At 43.4% G+C, this 20,267-nt stretch overlaps 1 protein-coding gene across 1 annotated transcript in view; it reads right to left on the reverse strand.

The window, feature by feature from the left end:
• Positions 1 to 20,267, reverse strand: part of LOC136349399 (kalirin-like) — a 37,845-nt gene that overhangs the window by 17,422 nt on the left and 156 nt on the right. Inside the window, 19 exon segments of the mRNA XM_066300924.1 lie at positions 1,378 to 1,645; positions 4,371 to 4,470; positions 4,811 to 5,052; positions 5,113 to 5,487; positions 5,543 to 6,042; positions 6,239 to 6,867; positions 6,923 to 7,164; positions 7,292 to 7,658; positions 7,712 to 7,960; positions 8,801 to 8,893; positions 8,952 to 9,223; positions 13,862 to 13,984; positions 14,306 to 14,500; positions 14,779 to 14,862; positions 15,197 to 15,389; positions 15,698 to 16,372; positions 16,427 to 16,536; positions 16,597 to 16,792; positions 18,764 to 18,959. Of these exon segments, the coding sequence (XP_066157021.1) occupies positions 1,378 to 1,645; positions 4,371 to 4,470; positions 4,811 to 5,052; positions 5,113 to 5,487; positions 5,543 to 6,042; positions 6,239 to 6,867; positions 6,923 to 7,164; positions 7,292 to 7,658; positions 7,712 to 7,960; positions 8,801 to 8,893; positions 8,952 to 9,223; positions 13,862 to 13,984; positions 14,306 to 14,500; positions 14,779 to 14,862; positions 15,197 to 15,389; positions 15,698 to 16,372; positions 16,427 to 16,536; positions 16,597 to 16,792; positions 18,764 to 18,959 (5,109 nt within the window).

Genomic DNA, 20,267 nt, shown 5'->3' on the forward strand with positions numbered 1-20,267 from the left:
TTTTTCATTTGACAAATTTATTCCTTGCGTCAGCGCTACTCACCGCCCACGCCACTGAGTGACACCAAGATGTTTACAAATAGTGCAACGCCATCTCTTGACGCGATCCTGGCGATTGAGGGGTCCCTCTAGGTGGCGCCAGCCCCAGTGATGAGGTCAATTAACGCGTGGCACTCACCGATCTACGCGTATACGTAATACGAGTTTTGATCAAGACAAGTCTCGCGTCGTGTACTCCTCGTAGTAAATTACGAGTAGATTTGCGGAACTATCCCTCACGGTGTCGGTCAGTAAACAGGGTAATTACTTGATTAAATTGTTTGCACGCTACCCACCGAACAACATCAAAGTCCATATCGTTAATTAATTTGCGGCGTTCGCGTGCGCCCCTGGAATAAAACAAAAGACATACCTTCTTGGCATTTAACGGGGAAACACTTGAACATCACTGCTCGGTCATGGGGGCGAACAAAGGCGCATTGCTGAGGAAGTATGGTCACTGAATGCACATACCCATACGACCCATGTAACTGGATAAAACATTCCTGTTTTATTTTTTTCTCTCGAATCGTTATCTAATCGCTACGACGACGTTTCATTTGCAATAATATTTTAAAGATAAATAACATTTATCGAACGTTATCTTTCCGCTAATCGAACACGGGTTAATGCGCGTTATTAGGAATGTTCGAGGTGAGATAAAAAGCGGCATAAAGCCAAGTTTTCGTGAGCATTTCCAAACGTGGCAATGTCAGATTTAGAGAGAAATCCATAGAGTTGGATGTGATTTTCTAGCTTCTAGAATTACGAGAGACTCAAGAGCTGTCACAAAGTGTTTTAGATTGTGTATTTAAGCGGCTCTCCAATGGTTCGGAAAGACCCGTGGTACCTTCTCCGCAATTTGGTCATTTTGTGAGGAATTTGGAATTTTGAAAGAATTACCCACCACTGTCTATAACTTTATCTACATTCGAAACTATCATAATCAGACAGCCGTCTGACGATTTACAAACGAGAAACGTGTGAGGACCTGCGAGGTGCCGGAGTCCGTCCAAAAATTTCAAATTTGGAGATTTGGATTTGCCCTCTGACGCAAATCGCGCCCCTACTCTTCTGCCCCACATAAACGACTTTTCGACTATAACGCGATCCGAGGAACAAACTCATTATCGATAAATAGTCGGCCATATATCGTATCGATTTTGCGTGCCGCCGAAGGGCCATGATCCAGCCCTCCCCCGTACCGGATGAACAAATCGGCCGAGAATCTCACGTCTCTTCGGCATTCCGGGGCGCCAAAATCGATAAACGGCCCCGTGGATGTATCTAATTTTCGTCCTTGACCCCTTCGGAAGGGCGAAAAAATCTGACACTCACCGGACATGTCGTGGTCCTGATTCAAGCGGCGCGAAGGCGAGCCCCGCGGCTGAGGGGGCTGCTTCAGAACGGCCGAGGGCACCAGCCCTTCGGGGACCGGCTCTTGGTGGCCCTCGGAACCTCGAGTGGGCATGCGCACGAGGCAAAAGTCCGGCCTTGATGAGCACACTTCCACTACCTCCACCTGCTGCCCTTTGGTCACGCTCAACTCTTGAGGGGTGGTTGCCGTGTAATCGGACATCACCCACGTCATCTCCAAAACTCCAGTCTGAAATCGAATGAAAGAACTCTTAAACACTTTAGAACATTCCAAAGAATCTGAAGTATTTCAAGGTGATAGAAAAAGAACATACTTACACACACACATACACACACTCGCACTCACAGGGTGTATTGATTTACCCCACATGGGTAATTTAATAGTACGCCTTTTTAACAAGGGCCAGCCCCTTGGGATTGGCGTGAGCCTTTTCATGGGAGAAGTAATTACTTGCCGTTTAGAGCGGCGTTAATGAATAGGTTTTATAATTAATTTCCTGACGTTAAGATCGTTTTGTTTCTGAAACGGACACTGTCCGATCCAAAAAGGGACACGAATTTGCAGCTTCTAGAACTGAGAGTAATGCATGTGGGTTACGGCCATAGTCCTTTGGCAACGAGCTAGTCTACGACACTACGGTAATTCTTTACAATTCAGCAGTTTGTACGTTGCAGTTCTAGAATTGGCGTTCCCGTACATGACAGCCGGCTCGTACTTTGGATGGACTACCAATTACCGGACATTTAAGACAGTTTAAGTACCAAAGGACTTTCCGTAAAGATTGTCCTGGTCAGGGGTTCGCTAAAAAAAAAACGCAGTCACTCGCATTCATTTTCTGTGTAATTTAGGGCGTATTAAATAGTTTCTAACATATTTTCGAAGATCTAAAGAATTTCAAGAAAGCTTAAGGGAAAATGCAGGAAAATGCTATTAGATTAATTTTCAGAGCAATTTTCGTAGCTCCTAATAGGTCGTAAATGCGTGTTCAAAGGCCGGAAGGATATCTTACATTCAGGAACCTTCGGTAAAAATCAAAGTGTATTAAAGTTATTAAAACAATTTTTATTATTGCAATTGTGATGTGTTTTTAAGCTTTCAAATTCAGGGGCAGGTCGAGAAAACGGTGTCATTGCATGCCTGTTAAGGGTGAGTAAGGGGAAAGTCGATTAAATGAATTTCTGAGTTGTCGAGAAGGCTTTTAAGCGGCCTCGAGTGTATAATAATACATTTAATGGCCAGTTGACAGGAATCGGGCGGTTAAAAACCAAAGTTTATATTCTCTAAGCCGGTACCAACCATGGCGTTTTGACTAGGTTGCCTCCTCAGCAACCGCGCCTGGAAACTAGAAGGCGTATCGATGGTATGTTGTCTGGTCAACGTCGGGTGCTGATTAGTCACGCTGCCCTGTCGGAACCACGGCAACGAAATCTTTCTCTTGGCCTTCTGAGCCTTGGCCAAAACACCAGTGGAACCCGCGTTTCCCGACATGTTCCGTTCGCTCGCCACCGGGGTACTGTCTGGATTCCAATCGGGAACGATAATATCTAAACCGCAAGTGGAATGTTTTCGCAGCTGCCCTAGTAGTACGACCTTGCTCAACCGCTTCCTGCGACCGTGACTCACTCAACTTGTGCGTCTCTTAAAATCCTAATCTTACGAACTAAGAAGCACCAAAATGGAACCGATTTAAAAGCTTCGTGATCACAGAGCGGGTACTTTTTTCAATAAATTCTTATTTGATTTCTAAGGTGGTTAGTTTGCCAACGCGTGCAGTTACAGTTTGCCTTAATCTACTGAAAGACGGATGGGCAGGAGTTTCCGGACTAGGTCCAATAGGGCAAAGTCCGGGTGTCGCAAAGTGCAGTCGACAAAAGCGCCATCTTTGTTGGTAATATTGTGCCTACACCCAGGACGAGACTCCGGGACTGTGAGCGCCCATGAACGCGGAGGAGCCACGTCGTCGGCGGGACTCCGAAGCGAAAGAGGCGTCGGGACGACACGGTAAAGGCATCGGCGTCGGCGTCGATAGACGTCGCGTCAGAGAGAGCGTCGCTTTTGCACCGGGTCCCGTGATCCCGCCAGCGAGACTGGCTGGCAGCGGGAGAACTCCCGGGATCGGGAGTATGTAGGCAATGTTGCCGGACTTCTTGAAACCTCCGTGAAGTAACAGGAATGCACAGACACGTAGCCAGGACGCTCCGTGCGGACGTAATCGATTAAGGCCCAATTTTTTGGTTATTAACCTAGAGAATCAATTCGGTCTCGTGTAAGCAGATTGTGTCTGCCGCAGGGCTCTATTTTTTGACTAGCTCGTTTTGATTTTTTAAAAATTTTTGCGACGTTCAAATATTTGCACATATCATGTAGTCGAACCTTTTTGATTTGGAAATGTGGCAACGCGGCAAAAGGAGACGAAACGCAAGACCACAAGGAGAATGCGGCAAACGTCCTGGACAGGATTTCTGATGAACAGAAGAATGGAAAAACTCCAATTTGCCGTTTCAAACCAGCATAATGCACCACTTTTCGAAACTATTGGTATTAAGACATTTTTAGTTCTTTTTGTAAATTTTTTTTCAAGCAAAAATTTTAGTTTCTCCCTTGCGAATGATCGATAAAAACAATACTTTAAAGTCAACGCTATCATTTTTCCGGGCATCCTTTGTTGGAAACTGCGATGGATGATTGATGAGCAGGACTATCCCACAATATATTACCCAAGAATTTAGTTGAAAACGAGGTAAAAAACAATCTCGTTTCGCTTCAAATGGGCCTACTTGTGCCAATCCTTGTCTCAATTTGTCAAAAACAAGTCCCTATAGGGCTCCGCCCTCGCTATGGCGAGTGCGAAAGGTCACCGGGGCGCGACCCTTTTCCCTCTCGAAAGGGAGTTTTCGCAAGCTAACTACCCGACATTTAACGAATAATAATTATTGTTCTGGAAAGTTCTTACCTTATCTGAATCGGTGGTGTTCCCGGACCCGAACGAGGCGAGGGAATTGCGATCCAGATTTTCTACGCTTTCGTCCAATGAGTTGCATTCTTCCAGGTCCCTGGAAATGAGATTAAAAATGTTAAAACGAAGAAAGTGACGACAAATTTGCAAGAAAATTTAGCTTTTATGTGTCTGGTCTGAAAATCTTTCGGTTCGGTCACGCACATGTCAAGACGTCATAATCAAAACGTCAATTAGGTAAATTGTGAGGGAAATTTTTATGTTTATTAATGAACTCATAAAGCAAATTGGAAAAAAAATAATTTAGCATATTATTTAGTAAATTACTATAGATATTTAGACTATCTACAAGCCTTGTATATTGATAGGCCAAGGGAGAAAATTCGCAGAAGGATTTACACTTTTTGAAACATTGAAAACATTGAACATCCTCTTACCTGCTCGATCTCTGGCTATGCGTCTTCAGTTTCGCAGGGCTTTTGGGCAGAGTTAGAGGTAACGCCCCGCTAAAATAGGTCTCTTGGATGACCTCCCTCAGCTTCTTCACCCACAGCTGCTTCGTCTCCAGGCTAGACCCCCTCAAGACGATCCGATAATCTGAAATGGGAGCCCGCCCCGTCCACACCGCAAACTTGCATTCGTCTCCTTCCATATGTTCCGTCACTCCCAATTCTGAAGTCTGCAAAAAATTTTGTTAACTCAAGATAATATTTGAGACTTTAAGAAAAGTCGAACTCACCATCAATTTGTTCTTGTAAATGTACTTGACCTTCCCTGCGGAGTCTTTGACCTCCTTGGTGAAGAGCAGATACATTTCGAATAAAAATATGTGCCTGTCTCTGCCTTTTCTTATGAGCTGCTTAGGGTCCCATACTTGAAAAGCATCTTGGAGGACCACTTCCCCTAACTTATCACTGGAAATGTCACATCCCTCCAAAAGAGACAAATGCATCGCATCATTGGCCTTCTTGGGCACATTGAGCATGACTTCAAGCCCGTCCTTAATCTCGCCTTGACCCTCATTGCAACAGCTCTGCAAGTCTTTGAGAAGGAGCTGGTATTTGGTGATCCTCTGGACTGGTTTTATTAGATAGGCCGCAATGGGGTGCTCCACCTAAACCACTTTCAATTAAACCAGGATTCTAATTTTGTGATGAACAGAAAGGTACCTTATGCTTCTTTTGCAACTCTTCATAGTAAGTACCACCATGTTGTACCAAGAAGGAGTTGCTCTCGGGCTTGTTCTTGCAGTAGTGCACGTACATGTCGAATTTAGGGGCCCACGTCACGAAACAATGGCCCACGTCCTCAGGCATCGTTTCGTACTTCTCCAGCTCTCTCAAAAAGATTGAGTTGTGGAAATTATAGAGTTCCTCCATATTGCCGAAAATTACGTCTTCTTTGCCTTGTAGGACTGTGGGTACTCCATTGGCGTTCCTGGTCTCGTATAAAAAGCACTTAATGCACGTTTCGAGGTCCTTCACGTAGCTGCGTTCAGTCTGGAGCAGTTCTGCCATGATGAACTCTTTGCGTCTAGCAGAGCGACGTTTTTCCTCATTCAATTCCTTGAGATCTTTGGTGGTAGCTTCTTTGATCTTCGCCTCCAAACTAGGGTCCGAGTTTCGGTCAATGGAAAGCTCCTTCTTCTCTGACTCCTCTTCTTGGATGCCTGGAAAATGCGTTTTTACAGTGGACAAAGAGTCGGAAAGACATCAAGAAACATATTCAGAGCGAATTTTAGGACCCACTTCATTAGTTTAAACCCCTAAAACAGTTAATTTTGTTTCATGTTCGTCCGTAAGTTTTGGGTATCAAATTTGCTACTAAAATTCGCTACGGAAGTTCCTATCGAATTTCCGACTTACCCAAAGTCTCTTCTAACTGTTGCCGGTACTGCTCCATTCTGGAACTGAAGTCTTTGTACCGATTATCTACGGCTGCTACCCACTGTTTGATCGCACTAGCATGGGCGTGTCCCTTTTCCACCAAACTGTCGGCTAACTGGATGAGTAACTTAACCCTTTCCCTGGTCTCTTTGGCCGTCCCTTTGAACTCATTATGCTCGCGCAGCAGACTCTCAGTCTCCTCGATGTTATTCCCCAAGTTCGTGGCATGCGTTGTGAGGTAGCACTCCCCAGTGTCATGAATCCACTCAATGGCCTGCTTGGCAGACCTCTCGAAGAGGACGAACTGTTGGCACTGATCCAAACGTTTTTTGCGCTGTGTCCAATGCTCCAGAACTTTGTTCTCCTGACTGAGCAACTTCTCGAGAATACCTTTGACGCGGGATTCGTGGTTGGTACTCGTGTTGGGAAAGTTGTAGAACTGCAAACTGCGAGTTGTGTATTTAAGGAAGGTCTCTGCGGTTCTTCGAGCTAAGGTGCAGGCCTTGAGGAAGGCTTCTTTCTGTTCTTGGTGCTTGTTGATCAACTGCGAGATAGAGGTTGCTTTGTCCAAGTTGGGTTGGCCGGTGGAGCACCAGTCCTCATCACGTCTAACATTCGTTAATTAAGTCTGGAATTTAAATCGGCTACGCAACTAAAACTCACCTGTATTCTCTCTCAAGACTATCAAGTACTGAACACACCTGCTCGGCAGTCTTGTAGAAGTTTAAACTGGCCGTCACCAGCTTGTGCCGTTCTTCCGCGCAGGTTACCAATTGCTGCCACCTCTTAGTCACCTCCTCGGAGATGTCTCTAATGCTTTGTGGGTCATAGTGGTTCCCGTTGATCAAAGAATCGGCCCGGTATTTCACTTGGACCGCCGAGGTATGAGTCTTCTCTATCGCCACCTAGAGAAGGATGATTTTGTCGTAAAGCTCTGGATATAGCTTGTGGCTACGAGCCACTGCCAGTTACTATTATTATATAGTCATTAATTGGGACTCCGACCCACAGCAGCAAACAATATATACTGACCTGAAACTGCTCATGTTCCTTCTTGAGCAATTCGGCATCGGATAAGCTATTCGGAATGGTGAAACTGGCCATCAGCATCGACTCCCCGTTGCGGATCCAACTGATGACTTGATTGGCGTCGTTCTGGAACTGTCCAAGTTGGATGCACTGCTCCAGCTTCACTCTCTTAACCTCGGCTAGTTCCTCCAGGTCCACTTCGCGATCGTGCAGAAACTCGAGAAGCAACTGAACTCGCGTCTGCGCGTTGTATTGTGCATCGGCCATCACGCAGATTCCCGAGTTCTCGAACACCTGGATCAGTTCCTGGCCTTGCTGTAGCACTTGATAGGTCGTATTTTGCATTTGAGAGACGCTCTCGTTATGCAGTCTTTCCATAGAATTTTTGAAATAAGTATTTTGTCTACCTGCTTGAAAATTTACCTAAGGAATTGTTCGGCTTTGGCAATGTCCCTGGTCAGCTCGCTGTGCTGCAGCTCTTCACTCCACATCTCCAGTTGGGAAGAGACCTCTCGGGCGTCGCGTTCAAAGAGACGCAGGCGCAGACAAAGATCCAGGCGCAATTTGCGCGCCGCCCATAGTTCCTCGAGATCATTCCGCTGTTTTGCCAGACGATCGAGAGCTGATTCGACTGCACTAACCGAGCCTGTAGAGTCCATATCACCGATTGCTCTGCAAAAGTGAAGTACGTTTAAGTAAAAATTAGAAAAAAAAACTTTAGACATATTTCAACATATTCTATTAGCTATATCCGCATTTGATTTCATTATTTTTGAAGCTAGTTTCGTCATCTCTTGTCACGTTTTCTTGTTCATATTATATGCTCTATTCCTTCGTAAATTATCCCGAGAGTTTTCTCGATTTTCGACATGTTTCACCGTCTTTTCTGTATCCCAACTAAGAATTATGCCTCAAGTTTGAACCCGTTTCTCGTGCATCTTAAGGAATCTAAATGGCCAGACGAAAGTACGAATTCGTTATGCGGTACCACTCTCCCTTCAGACATGGCGCTTCCATGCCCCCAGGTCTTCGGGTACCACTGTGAATCACCTTAATGCGTTTTATTTCATTTCAGGGCCTCGGCAAACTGCAATTGGGTTCTGGTCCGCGATTCTATATCTCTGCATCTATCGATCTCGTTCGCATTGGAAGTGATTGACATTCTCATTATTAGATGAGACGAATGAATTGATGGAAAGAAGATGAAATAGTATTCGTATGTGACGAAGCGGTAAAGGAAAGTGGGGGCGGTTACATGGTATAACTCCATAGCAAAAAATAAAGTTGGCAGAATTAAAAGGCGTGGGCAACCATTTTTGGTCCCGACAAGTTCAGTATTCGTCTGCTTTGTTGTGTCGCCATATTAAACGACCGCAGATATTTGAAAGGTGCGCGGAACCGGTGTTTTTGTTGAGACAATTTAATGCCCCCCTGCTCTTTATTAAACCCCAAGTGGTAACGCTTTTTATTGTCTCCTCATTGTCCACTTAACGTAAAAAAAATGTCACTCACCGGAGCTCTTGAAGCAGCGCCTCTCCTTGGCCGATGGTTGAAGCGCAGGCCTCCAAGCTCTGCACTCTGTGTTGGTCAGTCTGCTCTAACAATCTGCGTAGAAGAATTTTTCGAATCAAGAATAACACTTTTTCGGTGATGCAAAACTGACCGTTCGACAGTCTCCAAGCCTTCGGCAGCATTCTCTTCCTGCTGTAGTTCCTGCCTCAGCTCATCCGCCCAACTGGCCAGCTCCTTTTCCCTGGTATAGAAGAGCACGGCCAGGTCCAGACGCCTGCGCCTCTGTTCGACTCTGGCCGCAAAACTAGCAACGTGGGCCTCCAGTTCACGGGCCACACTGTAGATTTCGTCAGGGTCGCACTCGCCGGTATGGGCCAATTCTTCGGCGGCGGCCAAAAGCTTATCAGCGTTGGTATAAGTGTTCTGGGGGAAAAGTGCGTTTCTAACGTGAATCAAAACGACACAAAGGCAAATTAAAGAAAAAGCGGCAACACAGCGTTCAGCATTTGTTTCTATATTTCAGTTACTCTTAATCAAAAAGAGACATAAATGGCGTTCATTCCCCTCGGGCATTAAGGGCCGATTAATCGATTTATCCCATAGGGAAAGTAATTGAACAAAATTAGTAACTGTTTCACTCACTCAATAATCTTTTTAAGGACGTTTTCGAGATGATTGAACCTCGTTCAACCTTTCACAACACTTACGCGCAAATCAACCAAACCAGGATAGATAATGGAAAAACGAGGAATGACAGAGTTTATTTTCTTTTCTCCCTTTTTCGCCTTTTTTTCTGGAAAGATGGCAAATGATCTGTAACGAAAGATAAACGATTCGTCGATAAGAAAAATACTGGAAATTAAAGGTCCCATTCAACAATACCCGAAATATGTCTCATGTGTAGTAGGGTCGGTTGAAGGGGCCCATTCTCCCGAAGGGGATCACAGAGGGATTATTCAGGATTTTACAAAGTTTATTTTCCGATGAAATATGGCCGCCTTTAACGACCGCTTTTATGCCCATATAACAGAGATGTCTTTGTTGTTTTCAAATCTGAATAAGAAAATAAACTACAGAGAATGGCAACAGCGCATAGCGCATTTGTTTCTTTCACCCTGACAAATTTCTCATAAACTTTTAGGGTTATCAAACCTCGGCACTTGTTGCCATTTCGCATTAATAATATGCAAAACAGACACCTGAAGTGTGAACGAACCAGTCCGCCCATTAATGGATATCTAGGTTTTATGGTAACAGTACCATTGCATTCAAAAACGAGTGGGATTCAGATGTTTCTATACCCTTATTTCAATCATTAAAAAGCCATTAAACCGCCCTTGGACCGCTACAGAAGTTGTTTTGTATGGCTTATAAACTCCCCTTTGAAATGGGTTTCTAATTGGGCTGTTCTTGGGCCGATTGGTTTCGATGGAATTTTCAGTTTTTATTTGACTGCACTCGCAATTAACAATTTATTAACGATTGTTATTTATTTAATTGCGATGATTATTGCAAATCTCTAAGAAGAACCATTATTACTGGCTGTTTGGATATCTGATGCAGGTTCCTGGTACCATTGCAGAATATTAATTATTCGCATTAATTAATACGGCATGTCACAACCGTAAATAACATGTGTTTTAATTCCATTTAAAACGAATTTAGGGTAAAGTATTGCCTGCATTGCTCGTATGAATAATTGCTTAACGCGTAACTCGGCTTTTCTAGTTGAAAAAAAAGATTTTTCTTGCACGTGGCAACGGTGTCTCTTCAAGCCTCATGCCGCAATTCCAGTTGAGACCTGACGTTCATTTCTCAAAACAAAAGCCAATCGCTACGTTGCCGCGATAAAGGTTCTGTAGGAGTGCAAGTTTTAGCGAGTTTGAACATGGTTTGACTGCACGTCTCTTGGGATTTCTCAATTGAGGGAAAAAATTCAACCGTTGGAGAGGCCGATCGGGAGGCAAACGCTTCTGTTCGCTCCTCGGTTTCCTCCTTCTTCTCTCTCTCTCTCTCTCTCTCTCTCTTCCTGAACTCCTCCCGACAAACCAGGCAAGTCCGAGTTAAATCAGGACACACGGGCAGTTAATCGAGTCGCACTATTAATTACGACAATGCATGTGTGCCTGCAACTATGAAGATGCCTTCACAACCGATAATAAAGTGCATTTCGCGGCATTGACACACTGCTCTTGATTCGATCAATATGGTATACATATAAGGATTTCGTTGTGTGCCTATCGAGATTTTGATTTTACGTGCACGAAATATGGTAAAAAGACCTTTTTCTGTAGTGACCCAGATCTGCGTATTTAATTGTTACTAGAAATTGATTTAATGCGCGTATTTGTGCTAATTGATTGACTGTCTAAGCCTTCAAGCCCGAGAGTTCGGCCGCGTCGTCCCGAAAGTGTCGACAATGTAAACTGACATTTCACCGAATCGTAAGAGTCAGCTGAGCCGTTTTCCGGCCACGTTCTCGCATTAGTTCTTAATTCGATAATAGCCCTCTTCGGTGCGGAATCATCCCCCAGAGCGGAGTAAAGTAAGGGCCGAGACAAGCAGTACTTCTATATACAGACTATACAGATGTCCCGACAGAATTTCGGCCCCATGAGGGGACGAAATAAATATCTCACCCTTGTGTTACCCCCAAACGCATCTTGCAATCGCGTTAATGAACGTCTGATGTATCTCAGGGGAGATGTGTCACAGAATGCATTACGAATATTTCATGAATTCATGGTCAGAAGTTCTCTAATGGAAAGCTTAAGGGGAAGTAATAACATAACTTCCGTCAGGAATCGGAAAAACGTCAGGAACAGATGTTTGCGGAGAAATAACGGGTTATAATATAGGGAGGAATTTTTCTGGTTTCCTGTCTGTGTCAATACTAAGGGTATTAATTTCCTTCAAAAGTTTGAGTGGAAAAACGCTTTTCCATCCATATAGTTTGCAAACTACCTTGGTCATAAATAACGCTGCCTACGATACACAAGGCTGGCATTGAGCAAGAGGAATCATCCTCTAACGCATTATTATTAATCAATTCTATTGTAATGTTTCTGACAGCAACTTTCTCTAAAAGTTCACGTGGGATTTCAATTAAAATTCCCCGAGTATTCACTTGGAAGACTAGAACCGGCAGCGTCGCATTTAGCGCAAAAACAAATGTCACTTTCTGACAAGACACCGAAACAGCAATTTGTTTCAAACAAATGAGCTATGCCATTTTTTTACCTCTCGGATGCGAACTTCACAGATCGGTCACTCGGAAAACCACCTCAAATTTGCTTGAGGTGACATTGTCCATTTTGAGGGGCGAAATCAAACAGATCGATAGCGACAATCAACAAACACCTGAAGAAGATTCTCGAACCGGTAAAGCCGCCTCTGCACGACTGCTTCCAGTCCGCAGGACCACGAAACCTGAACTGAAGAGCTTTAATTCTTCTTGGGCACACGACTGGTTTGGCGTGCGCCAACGGCCCGGCGGGCTCCTACTGAGCTTACGGGGGACGTCCACAAAGAACGAAATCTGACAACATCGAAAAAAAAAAAACACAGTAAAGCTCTGGAACTCGAAAACATTGAGGACAGTGTGACAGCGCTGCAAGAAGTTACATCGATCATTGTTATCAGTAATAGTCGATCTACAAAATTGAGCGGTAACTGTTACTTCTGACAAATCGACTTTTGAATCAAATGAACACAACAGTGTGCAAATAAATGCGACTCATCGGAGAGCAATGCAGAATTCTGTCATTGTCCTCAAACAATTTAGATGTGCGGCGTTGCAATTCCCACTTTAACTGAGTTCTAGGGATTTTTTCTGTAAACCAACCACTGACATAATGATGATTAACGATGCTACACTGGGTGTTTATTTGTTGGCCTCCTTTTCGAGTGGCTCAAAAATGGCCGCCAATTAAGGCCCACTTTCCGCACTTTTATCTCTGATAGTGTTTGTTTTTTCTTATAGTGCATCAGTTAATTACTCGGCTGCGAATGGTAATTAATCTGCTTCGGCCCTAATGACCCGCTGTCGTGATTTTTTGCTTTTAAACGGTTGTTTTGATAAGTAGTTTTGTGTGTGCCGCTTTGTTTTACTTGATGGTGATCCAGTTCGCGCTCACGAGGGTTCCTGAACCGAAAATCTTAAAAATCGCTTAACACGTATGCGGAGTACTACAGGAATAAGTGGAGTTTCTGCATGGATACTTCGCAATTTTTCCCTTGGTTTTTGACCTGTTTTTTCGCAAATTTTATTTACATAGTTTGTTCTTGTTCTGCTTTCCCAAACATGATGCATCCGATTTATGTACCGCAATCTAAATTTTGAAAAGCAAACTTATTATCTACGAGCCCTTTTCATATGGTTTATTTAAAGCCGCCCCACAATGGTCCATTTTCCTCGTTTTTTAATGGAAAACGGTAACGAGGAATTTTCAGGGCTGTTTTTCTAGGACAAGGGGAACTTACGCTCAACAAAGCCTGCAAGGCTCCTCTTATGGAAACAATGGCCCTTTCCACTTAGGACCGAATTTTCCGTCAGTTTTACGTATGCCCTTACAAAGCAGAAAGTGACAATGACTTCCCTTATTATTCTTTTTTTCTCCTTAACCACAGGATAAGTTTTCAAAGGAATAAAAATATCATCTGAGAGCCAATATATGAAACTCCCGGTAAACGTGGTAACGAGATTTTTCGTAGGACGTTAATCAACGGAAGTGTGTAATGGCAAATGAGTTTAACAGACAGTATATGTAGACATGTAAAAAAAACGAATATTGAATTTTTAGGGACGACAAAACACTTACTTAGCCCTCGATTCGTCTCCGAAATGGGGAGATTATATTCTGAAAGGACGTAATTCGATTATTGTAAAGTAAAGGGAACTTGAATATTTTTAGGGTTTGAGATGCAGCCCCTCCCCAAGGGCCCATTCAAGATGCCCATCTCCGAAATTAGAACGCTTTCATATTCAAATATTCATGGATCTATGATGCCACTCTCTCACTGCTTTTAAAAACCCTGAAATGTGGGTGAAAAATAACTCACCTGCGCTACGTTCTCGAAATGTTCATGACTTTTCTGGTAGACCCGCGCTTTTTGCAGATTTCTCCCTATTCCGGTGTTTTTTCTTATGAACACTTCTCCGTGATTGGAGAGCCAGTCCAAAACCTGTTGAAAACAGACGAGGGAAATTGATAAAGCCTTAAAGTGAATATCGATAATGCTGCTCATTACTAGCTACAAGAAAATTCTCAGAATTAATTACAGGTAGCCTGGACGACTCAGAACTACTACTTAACATTGAAACACACACTACTGACTACCACATTCGCTAGGAGATAAAAATTCACTCAGAATTTAACGTTTTTGATATCGACACCAAAGTCCATTCCCATATACGATATCGTGCCAACACTTCGGACAATTTCTAATGGAATTTGAGCATCATGTAAATATATTGCCTTGACAATGGGCCACTCTATATGTTACCTGTTTGACGTCCTCCTGAAAAAGCCTTAAAGCCAATCTTTGGTGCAGTTTGATCTTTTTGGAGTGCCATTTTTGCTCTAAAGCCCGGTGATGGTTCAGAATCTGATGGATCACTGCCAGGACGTGACTAGCGCCCTCACTGTAGTCGGCAGCCGGATTTCCACCCGGTTTGTTTTCGAAATTTGAGCCGTCACTCTGTATATATATATATCGAAATTAAAAAGATAACGCCTAAATCGAAAAAATGCTGTATTTTATGTTTTTCTTTTATACTACAGAGACGAAGGGAATAAGGAGAGAAGGTTTTTTCTTGTTAATTTCGCCTCAAAAAGAGATTCCCAATCTCCGTGTCTCTAACTGTACTGTCATGATTGGTTTTCTAATTATTGCAAAGGGAGTGACGTTTCTAAGAAGAATGTCCCTTATACCGGGTGTCGCAAAAACTACTCTAACTAATCTGAAGTGATATTTACATGCTTTTTCTCAGTTCCGGGCTGGTTGCAAACCTGCACCAGGTGATCTAACTGGTAGAGCAGTTTCTTGCTAGTGCTATGTACCTGCCACCAAAGAAAAAATGTCATTATACCATCACCGTCGTTAAGAGCAGGACTAAGTAAAAAATAGACCCCAACATAGGTTTAAATGTGAATGTTAACAGCTCCACCGAAATCCCTTCAGCCAACTCTAACCTAAATTGGAAGAAAATCATACGTTAATGGGTTTATCTTCCTTTTCGGCATCGTCTGCGGCTGGTAGTTTATGGCACACCTGTAGCATCACGTCCAGGCCATTCAACAGGGCCTGGTAGGAGTTGTAAACCTACAGATAATGTTTTGAGGGGTTTCATGAGAGAGTTTCGTGAGGGTAAACATAGAGAGACGTATCCCCTACCTCTGTATAGGCTTGACACATTGATTCGTACAAGTTCTGGTGCTGATGAATGGCGTTTTCCAAAAGCATTATTTCAGAGGGTAAATTCAGGTTTTCGCTGGCGTTTTTCCAAGTGGGGACATTCTCCACGTATTGCTCCGCCTTGTGGTGGAAGATCACCGAAAGGGCCAGAACGGCAGTTCTCTCATCCAATCTAAAAAAAATTGGAAAAATCCTTGAAAAAATAACAAGCACTAAGCAAATTCAAGCCTTGAGTATTGCAGTAGTGGCGGGCCTGAAGTACAGTTTTTCAAACTCCTGTTAATTTCACCAGCGAAACAATTTCCATGGAAGTGGAGAAATTAACGAATGCTCTGCTCCCAGAGTTAATCAAGAAATGTGTGGGACACATACACGAAGCTCCGGTCGGAAGTGGGGCCGTCATCGTATAAAATATGAAATAGGCGGAATATCGCCAAAAGAAAGGGAGTGACCCGTTCTGATTGGTCAAACAAATCTTACCCCGCGGCAAAATCTTTCCAAGTCCGATCCAGTCTCCCCGCTACTGATCGGATATGAGGCGCCGCATAATGCCCGCCCTCAATGAGCCTGCTGGCCACGCTCAGAATTCGATTAATGTTCACGTAAACGTTCATCGAGGACATGGTAAAATGCTGATGCTCTTCTTGTAGCTGCTTGGCCAGCTGATAAGTATGTCCGATTTCCACGTAATTTAGCAAAAATACGTCACGATTGTGACAAATCCAGTCAAACATCTTCTCACAGTCCTGTTCGAACAGTCTCAGTTGAAAGCATTGGTCCAGTTTCACCTTCTTGTGATGCCACAATTGCAGCAGGTGTTGTTGAGCACTATGCACAGCCTCCAAGTTCTGCAGGACTACGTTCTTAATGTCCAGCAAGTCCGGACTAAGCGCGTCCGGACTACTCCCTCCGCCCTTATCCGGCCCTTGGCCAGTGTCGTGCCCGCACACGTTCTGCAGCAATCGCTGTCCGAGCACGTCAATGTCCTCGACGGGGGCCTTCATAATCTTCTTCTTCATCTCGTTGTGCAGATCGATCTTATGTTTGGCCCCGCTTACGTCGTCGGCGAAGTCGTTCCTGGCCAGATCTTCCTGTAGATCGTCCAGGCGGTCCAGGAGGTCCGCAGCTTGCCACGAGAATTCTTCTATTGCTAACCTACGTTTTAAAAATCAATAATATCACTGAACAATAGACAGCACTATTACTAACCTAGTTTCTAACCAATTAGAATGATCATAAGAAAGGGTTCCCTCGAGGTCCGCCGTCAGTTGGCTAGTGTCAATTATCTTTGGCAGGGCCTCGATACTTATCATATTTGTCTAAAAATGTCAAAATGACAATGTCAAATATTTGAGAGAAATAATCTGAGATGCACCTACCTCAAATTTGTACTTATGTGAGCCTAAGGACGTCCGCTGTTTCTGCCAAAAGTTGTCCGGTTTGACGATGAGGGCCTGATGGACCGCCCCTTGGGGGAAGTGCTCGTGCAATGCCTTGAGAATGGGCTTGACCGTTGACCAGGTAGCTCCTCTCATATCAACTAATACGGTGAAACCCAATGTCCGAGCTTCGTCACTGAAAATTAATCAATGTGACATTAGGACCGTGCCGAAAACGATATCTTAGTGTTACCGGAAGCGGTGCCTTTTAGACATTTAAGAAATGTGTCTAAACTTGCCCTCATCAGAAGTGATTAATTAATTAATTAATTAAAATCACAATAAGTCAAGTGCCCACCACTTGAAGTTAGCCACGCCCCCTCACACTGTTAAATCACAGAGGGCGGGGTCTATTATTGTGCGAATACTACCAACGTTTTCCCATAGTTGGGTGGGGAAATTTGACGATTTTCCTATTGCACCTTTAAAACGTCAAGTGCAACGACTACTCGACCAACGAGGCACGCCCCGATGGGCGGGTCTCCAGCAGAGAACTAACGTGGCCCCTTTTGATTGGTCACCTTCCAGCCAGAAAGGGTACCTCGCTTTTAATTGGTATTAGTCACGCACAACTTGAATGACTCAATTTATAGCGAGCTTAAACTTTAATATCCCTGGCAGGCAATTAAGAGTAATTAATTTCGCTGGCAGCAGTTAATTAAACGAGATTTAAAATGGCGACGAAACTATTAAAGATCTAGCCGTTAACGTTCAAACATTAAACGAGTGTTGTTGACTTGTAATAGTGCTTTTGTTTGTGTTTGGTTCTTTTAATGCTTCGTGCTCAATTCCGCAAGATGGTGTTGATATTAGAGTAAATGTCGCTCTCGATAGATGGCACTAGTGTCGGCAGCTATATCTTGTACGCTATAATATTCGATGCTGAACGCGATTGTCTCTTAAAGAACAATCCGAATTTAGCAAAAGCCCGCGACACCGCGTAGATGTAAATTGCGAACTATTTTAGTTATGCAGCCATGGCTGAGATAATTCGTTGTCGTGGTTCAATGGTGTGTGACCCATATCTAACATTCTTTCTAGTGAATTCTTACCCATAAAGCCAGGAACAGGGTGTAAATTTCTGCTATTGTATTGTGGAAGGTCGAGGGTCGATAAGCGACAGTAAAGTACATTTATCACTCGATTAAAAGGAGAGCAACAGTAAATTGAATTGTGGCAAAGGTTAAGTGTCGTTGGTTGCACTGTTTTTAATTGACTTCCTCAGTTTCGCATTTGCCTTTGGCTTAAGCCTGCGGCCATAGTAAGGCATCCACACCCCAAATTAAATTAATCCCACGTCACCTAAAGAGGTCCTCATTTGCAATTCTATGGCCTTAAAGATCTAATTGACACGCTGCTGAAGCTAATTCAAAATCGCCCAATCGGAGATTGACTGGGGCAACGTTTAATAAAAATAAACCGCCTACATCGAGGTTTAAACTTAGACTGGAACCAAGGAAGGTCTGTTTTGGTATTTAGTAAAAGCTGCGGAAGAAAGTAAAGTACGTTAGGCGGTACCGCTCCCGTGAGAATGTACCGTCTCAATTAGGAAGCGTTTACCAAATTATATGTCATAGTTTACGTAACTTTCTTTAATTGCCCCGGTTTTGTACACCTTTACGGTTAATTTAACAGGACCTCGTGATATCTCCTCTCATTTTGTTATTAAAACGTCGGCAACGTCGCGATTTACTTAAACAATGGACGAGTTAGAATAATATAGAGTTAAAGATTCTCTGTCCTGTGAAGCTTCATCGAGGAGACGTTTCCATAATATCTGGGACGTTAAGAATTGATTTTCGTTACAGACGCGAATGTCATTGGCAATGTTCGTAAAATGGAGTGGGCTTTTAGCCAGCACAAGAACTTTGAAATTGAAAATCAGAAAATCCTCTTCTGTATCGGCATTTGGATCTTATCGGCGTCCTCCATAAGGCGTCGCAAAGTTTACAGTACGAATCCCACCCAATTAAACATAATTCGAAGACGTTCTCAAACCGCAATTCGCAACAGATATCGTAACGAGAAAGTTACTTAAACGTCATTTCAATGGTGTTACCACACCGCTGCAACATTACTCTGACGTCATTTTAACGCCCCTACTCACTTGGGTATAGACATGAGGTACTGCAGCAGCCTCTTGTAATCCTCGGGTTTCGCCCTCTCCCTCCTGGGGCTGGCAGGGAAGGAGAGTACCGGTCCTCCCCTCCTATCTCTTCCGCCCGTCAGTATCACCAGCCGTTCCTGCAGAAGGGGCATAAGTTCCAGAGCACGTTGGCCGTCCATCGTTACGAACGGATGAGCTGGAAAGAAAGAGTTACAAATTCAACAACGTTTCGGCGTATGTATTTTCATCGTCAGAGATATGGATGCCGATGCATGATCCGATGGTTGTATTATGTACACTTGATGGCGCCGCGAAAAGCGTCATAATCGCAAGCTTTTAAGGGACAGATTAATCTTAATTATGGTCTAAACAAAAATTAATTAAAACAAAGCTAAGCCAAAGAAGGAATGAGGGGCAATTCAGGCCAAGTTTGCGGTGAGTAATGAAGGGACGACTTTATAACAGTTTTATGTTAACGATCTCAACGTAAAAAATATTGAGAGAGGGGGGTGATCAGGGGGGCAATTTGTCACCGATTCCCCTGTTAAACTCGCTTAGTCTGAAACCACTAAGATATACTTCAGTAAACCTCAATTTAAGGGCAACCGACTCCCTCGGAAACCTCCTTGAGGGTAGATACGCTCAGAGAACCATGCGTGCGTTACCATGATCCATGCGTTACTTCAGCGGTCAGAAAACTCAGGCCAAGATTACTCAGCTTGATATTGGGGATTTTAGTCCGAGTTTGTGACATGAGTTCTCATCGAACTTTCAGCAGAAGTTCTTCGCTACTTTCAGGTCTCGAAATTGATCTTTCGCAGTGATTCGCAATTTAGCGTTCTCAATAATTGTTTTCATAAGAACAGATTAGAAACATTGAACTCAGAAACCTGAGAAAATCAAGACATAAAACTGAAATTTTTTTAAGCTTAATTAGATTCATGGTTGAATCTGACACGTGAGGAGTCTAGTACAGACTTCGAATTTTCATAATCTCTCATCCTGGAAACTAAACCGTACTTAGAGCCGAGTTAAGGCACAAAAACTCAGGACTCAAGCGCTGGAATTTTCATATAGCAATCTCAAATAGTGGAACCGCTAAACTCAAGCTTGTGCTTTAAAATTTCGCCTACAAGCATGTGAATGTGAAGGCTTAGACCTCGGAAATAAACTCGGAGCTCAAGTACATTCTTGGCATTTTCATGTAATGAAATGTTAGGATTTTCTAAACTTGAAATAGGAAATTCCAAGAAAGGACTATATACAATTGATTAAGCTAAAAGCGAACTTGAAACTAAAAATAAAATTTCAAGTCCGTAGCGGGAGTTTTCACGTAGAAACTTTGGGGAGTGTCAGGGCTTCAAACTTGGAATTTTCGAACTAAAAAATCGGACTAATCGCCAAACTCGAATTTTCTCTAATCCAAACTTGAAACCTGAGGTCGACTAAAGTGTTGCCAATTATTGATTACAGCAATGGAAGATGCATGGTGATGATACAGGGT

This window comes from Euwallacea fornicatus, chromosome 37 (genome assembly GCF_040115645.1).
Source record: "Euwallacea fornicatus isolate EFF26 chromosome 37, ASM4011564v1, whole genome shotgun sequence".
NCBI lineage: Eukaryota > Metazoa > Arthropoda > Insecta > Coleoptera > Curculionidae > Euwallacea > Euwallacea fornicatus.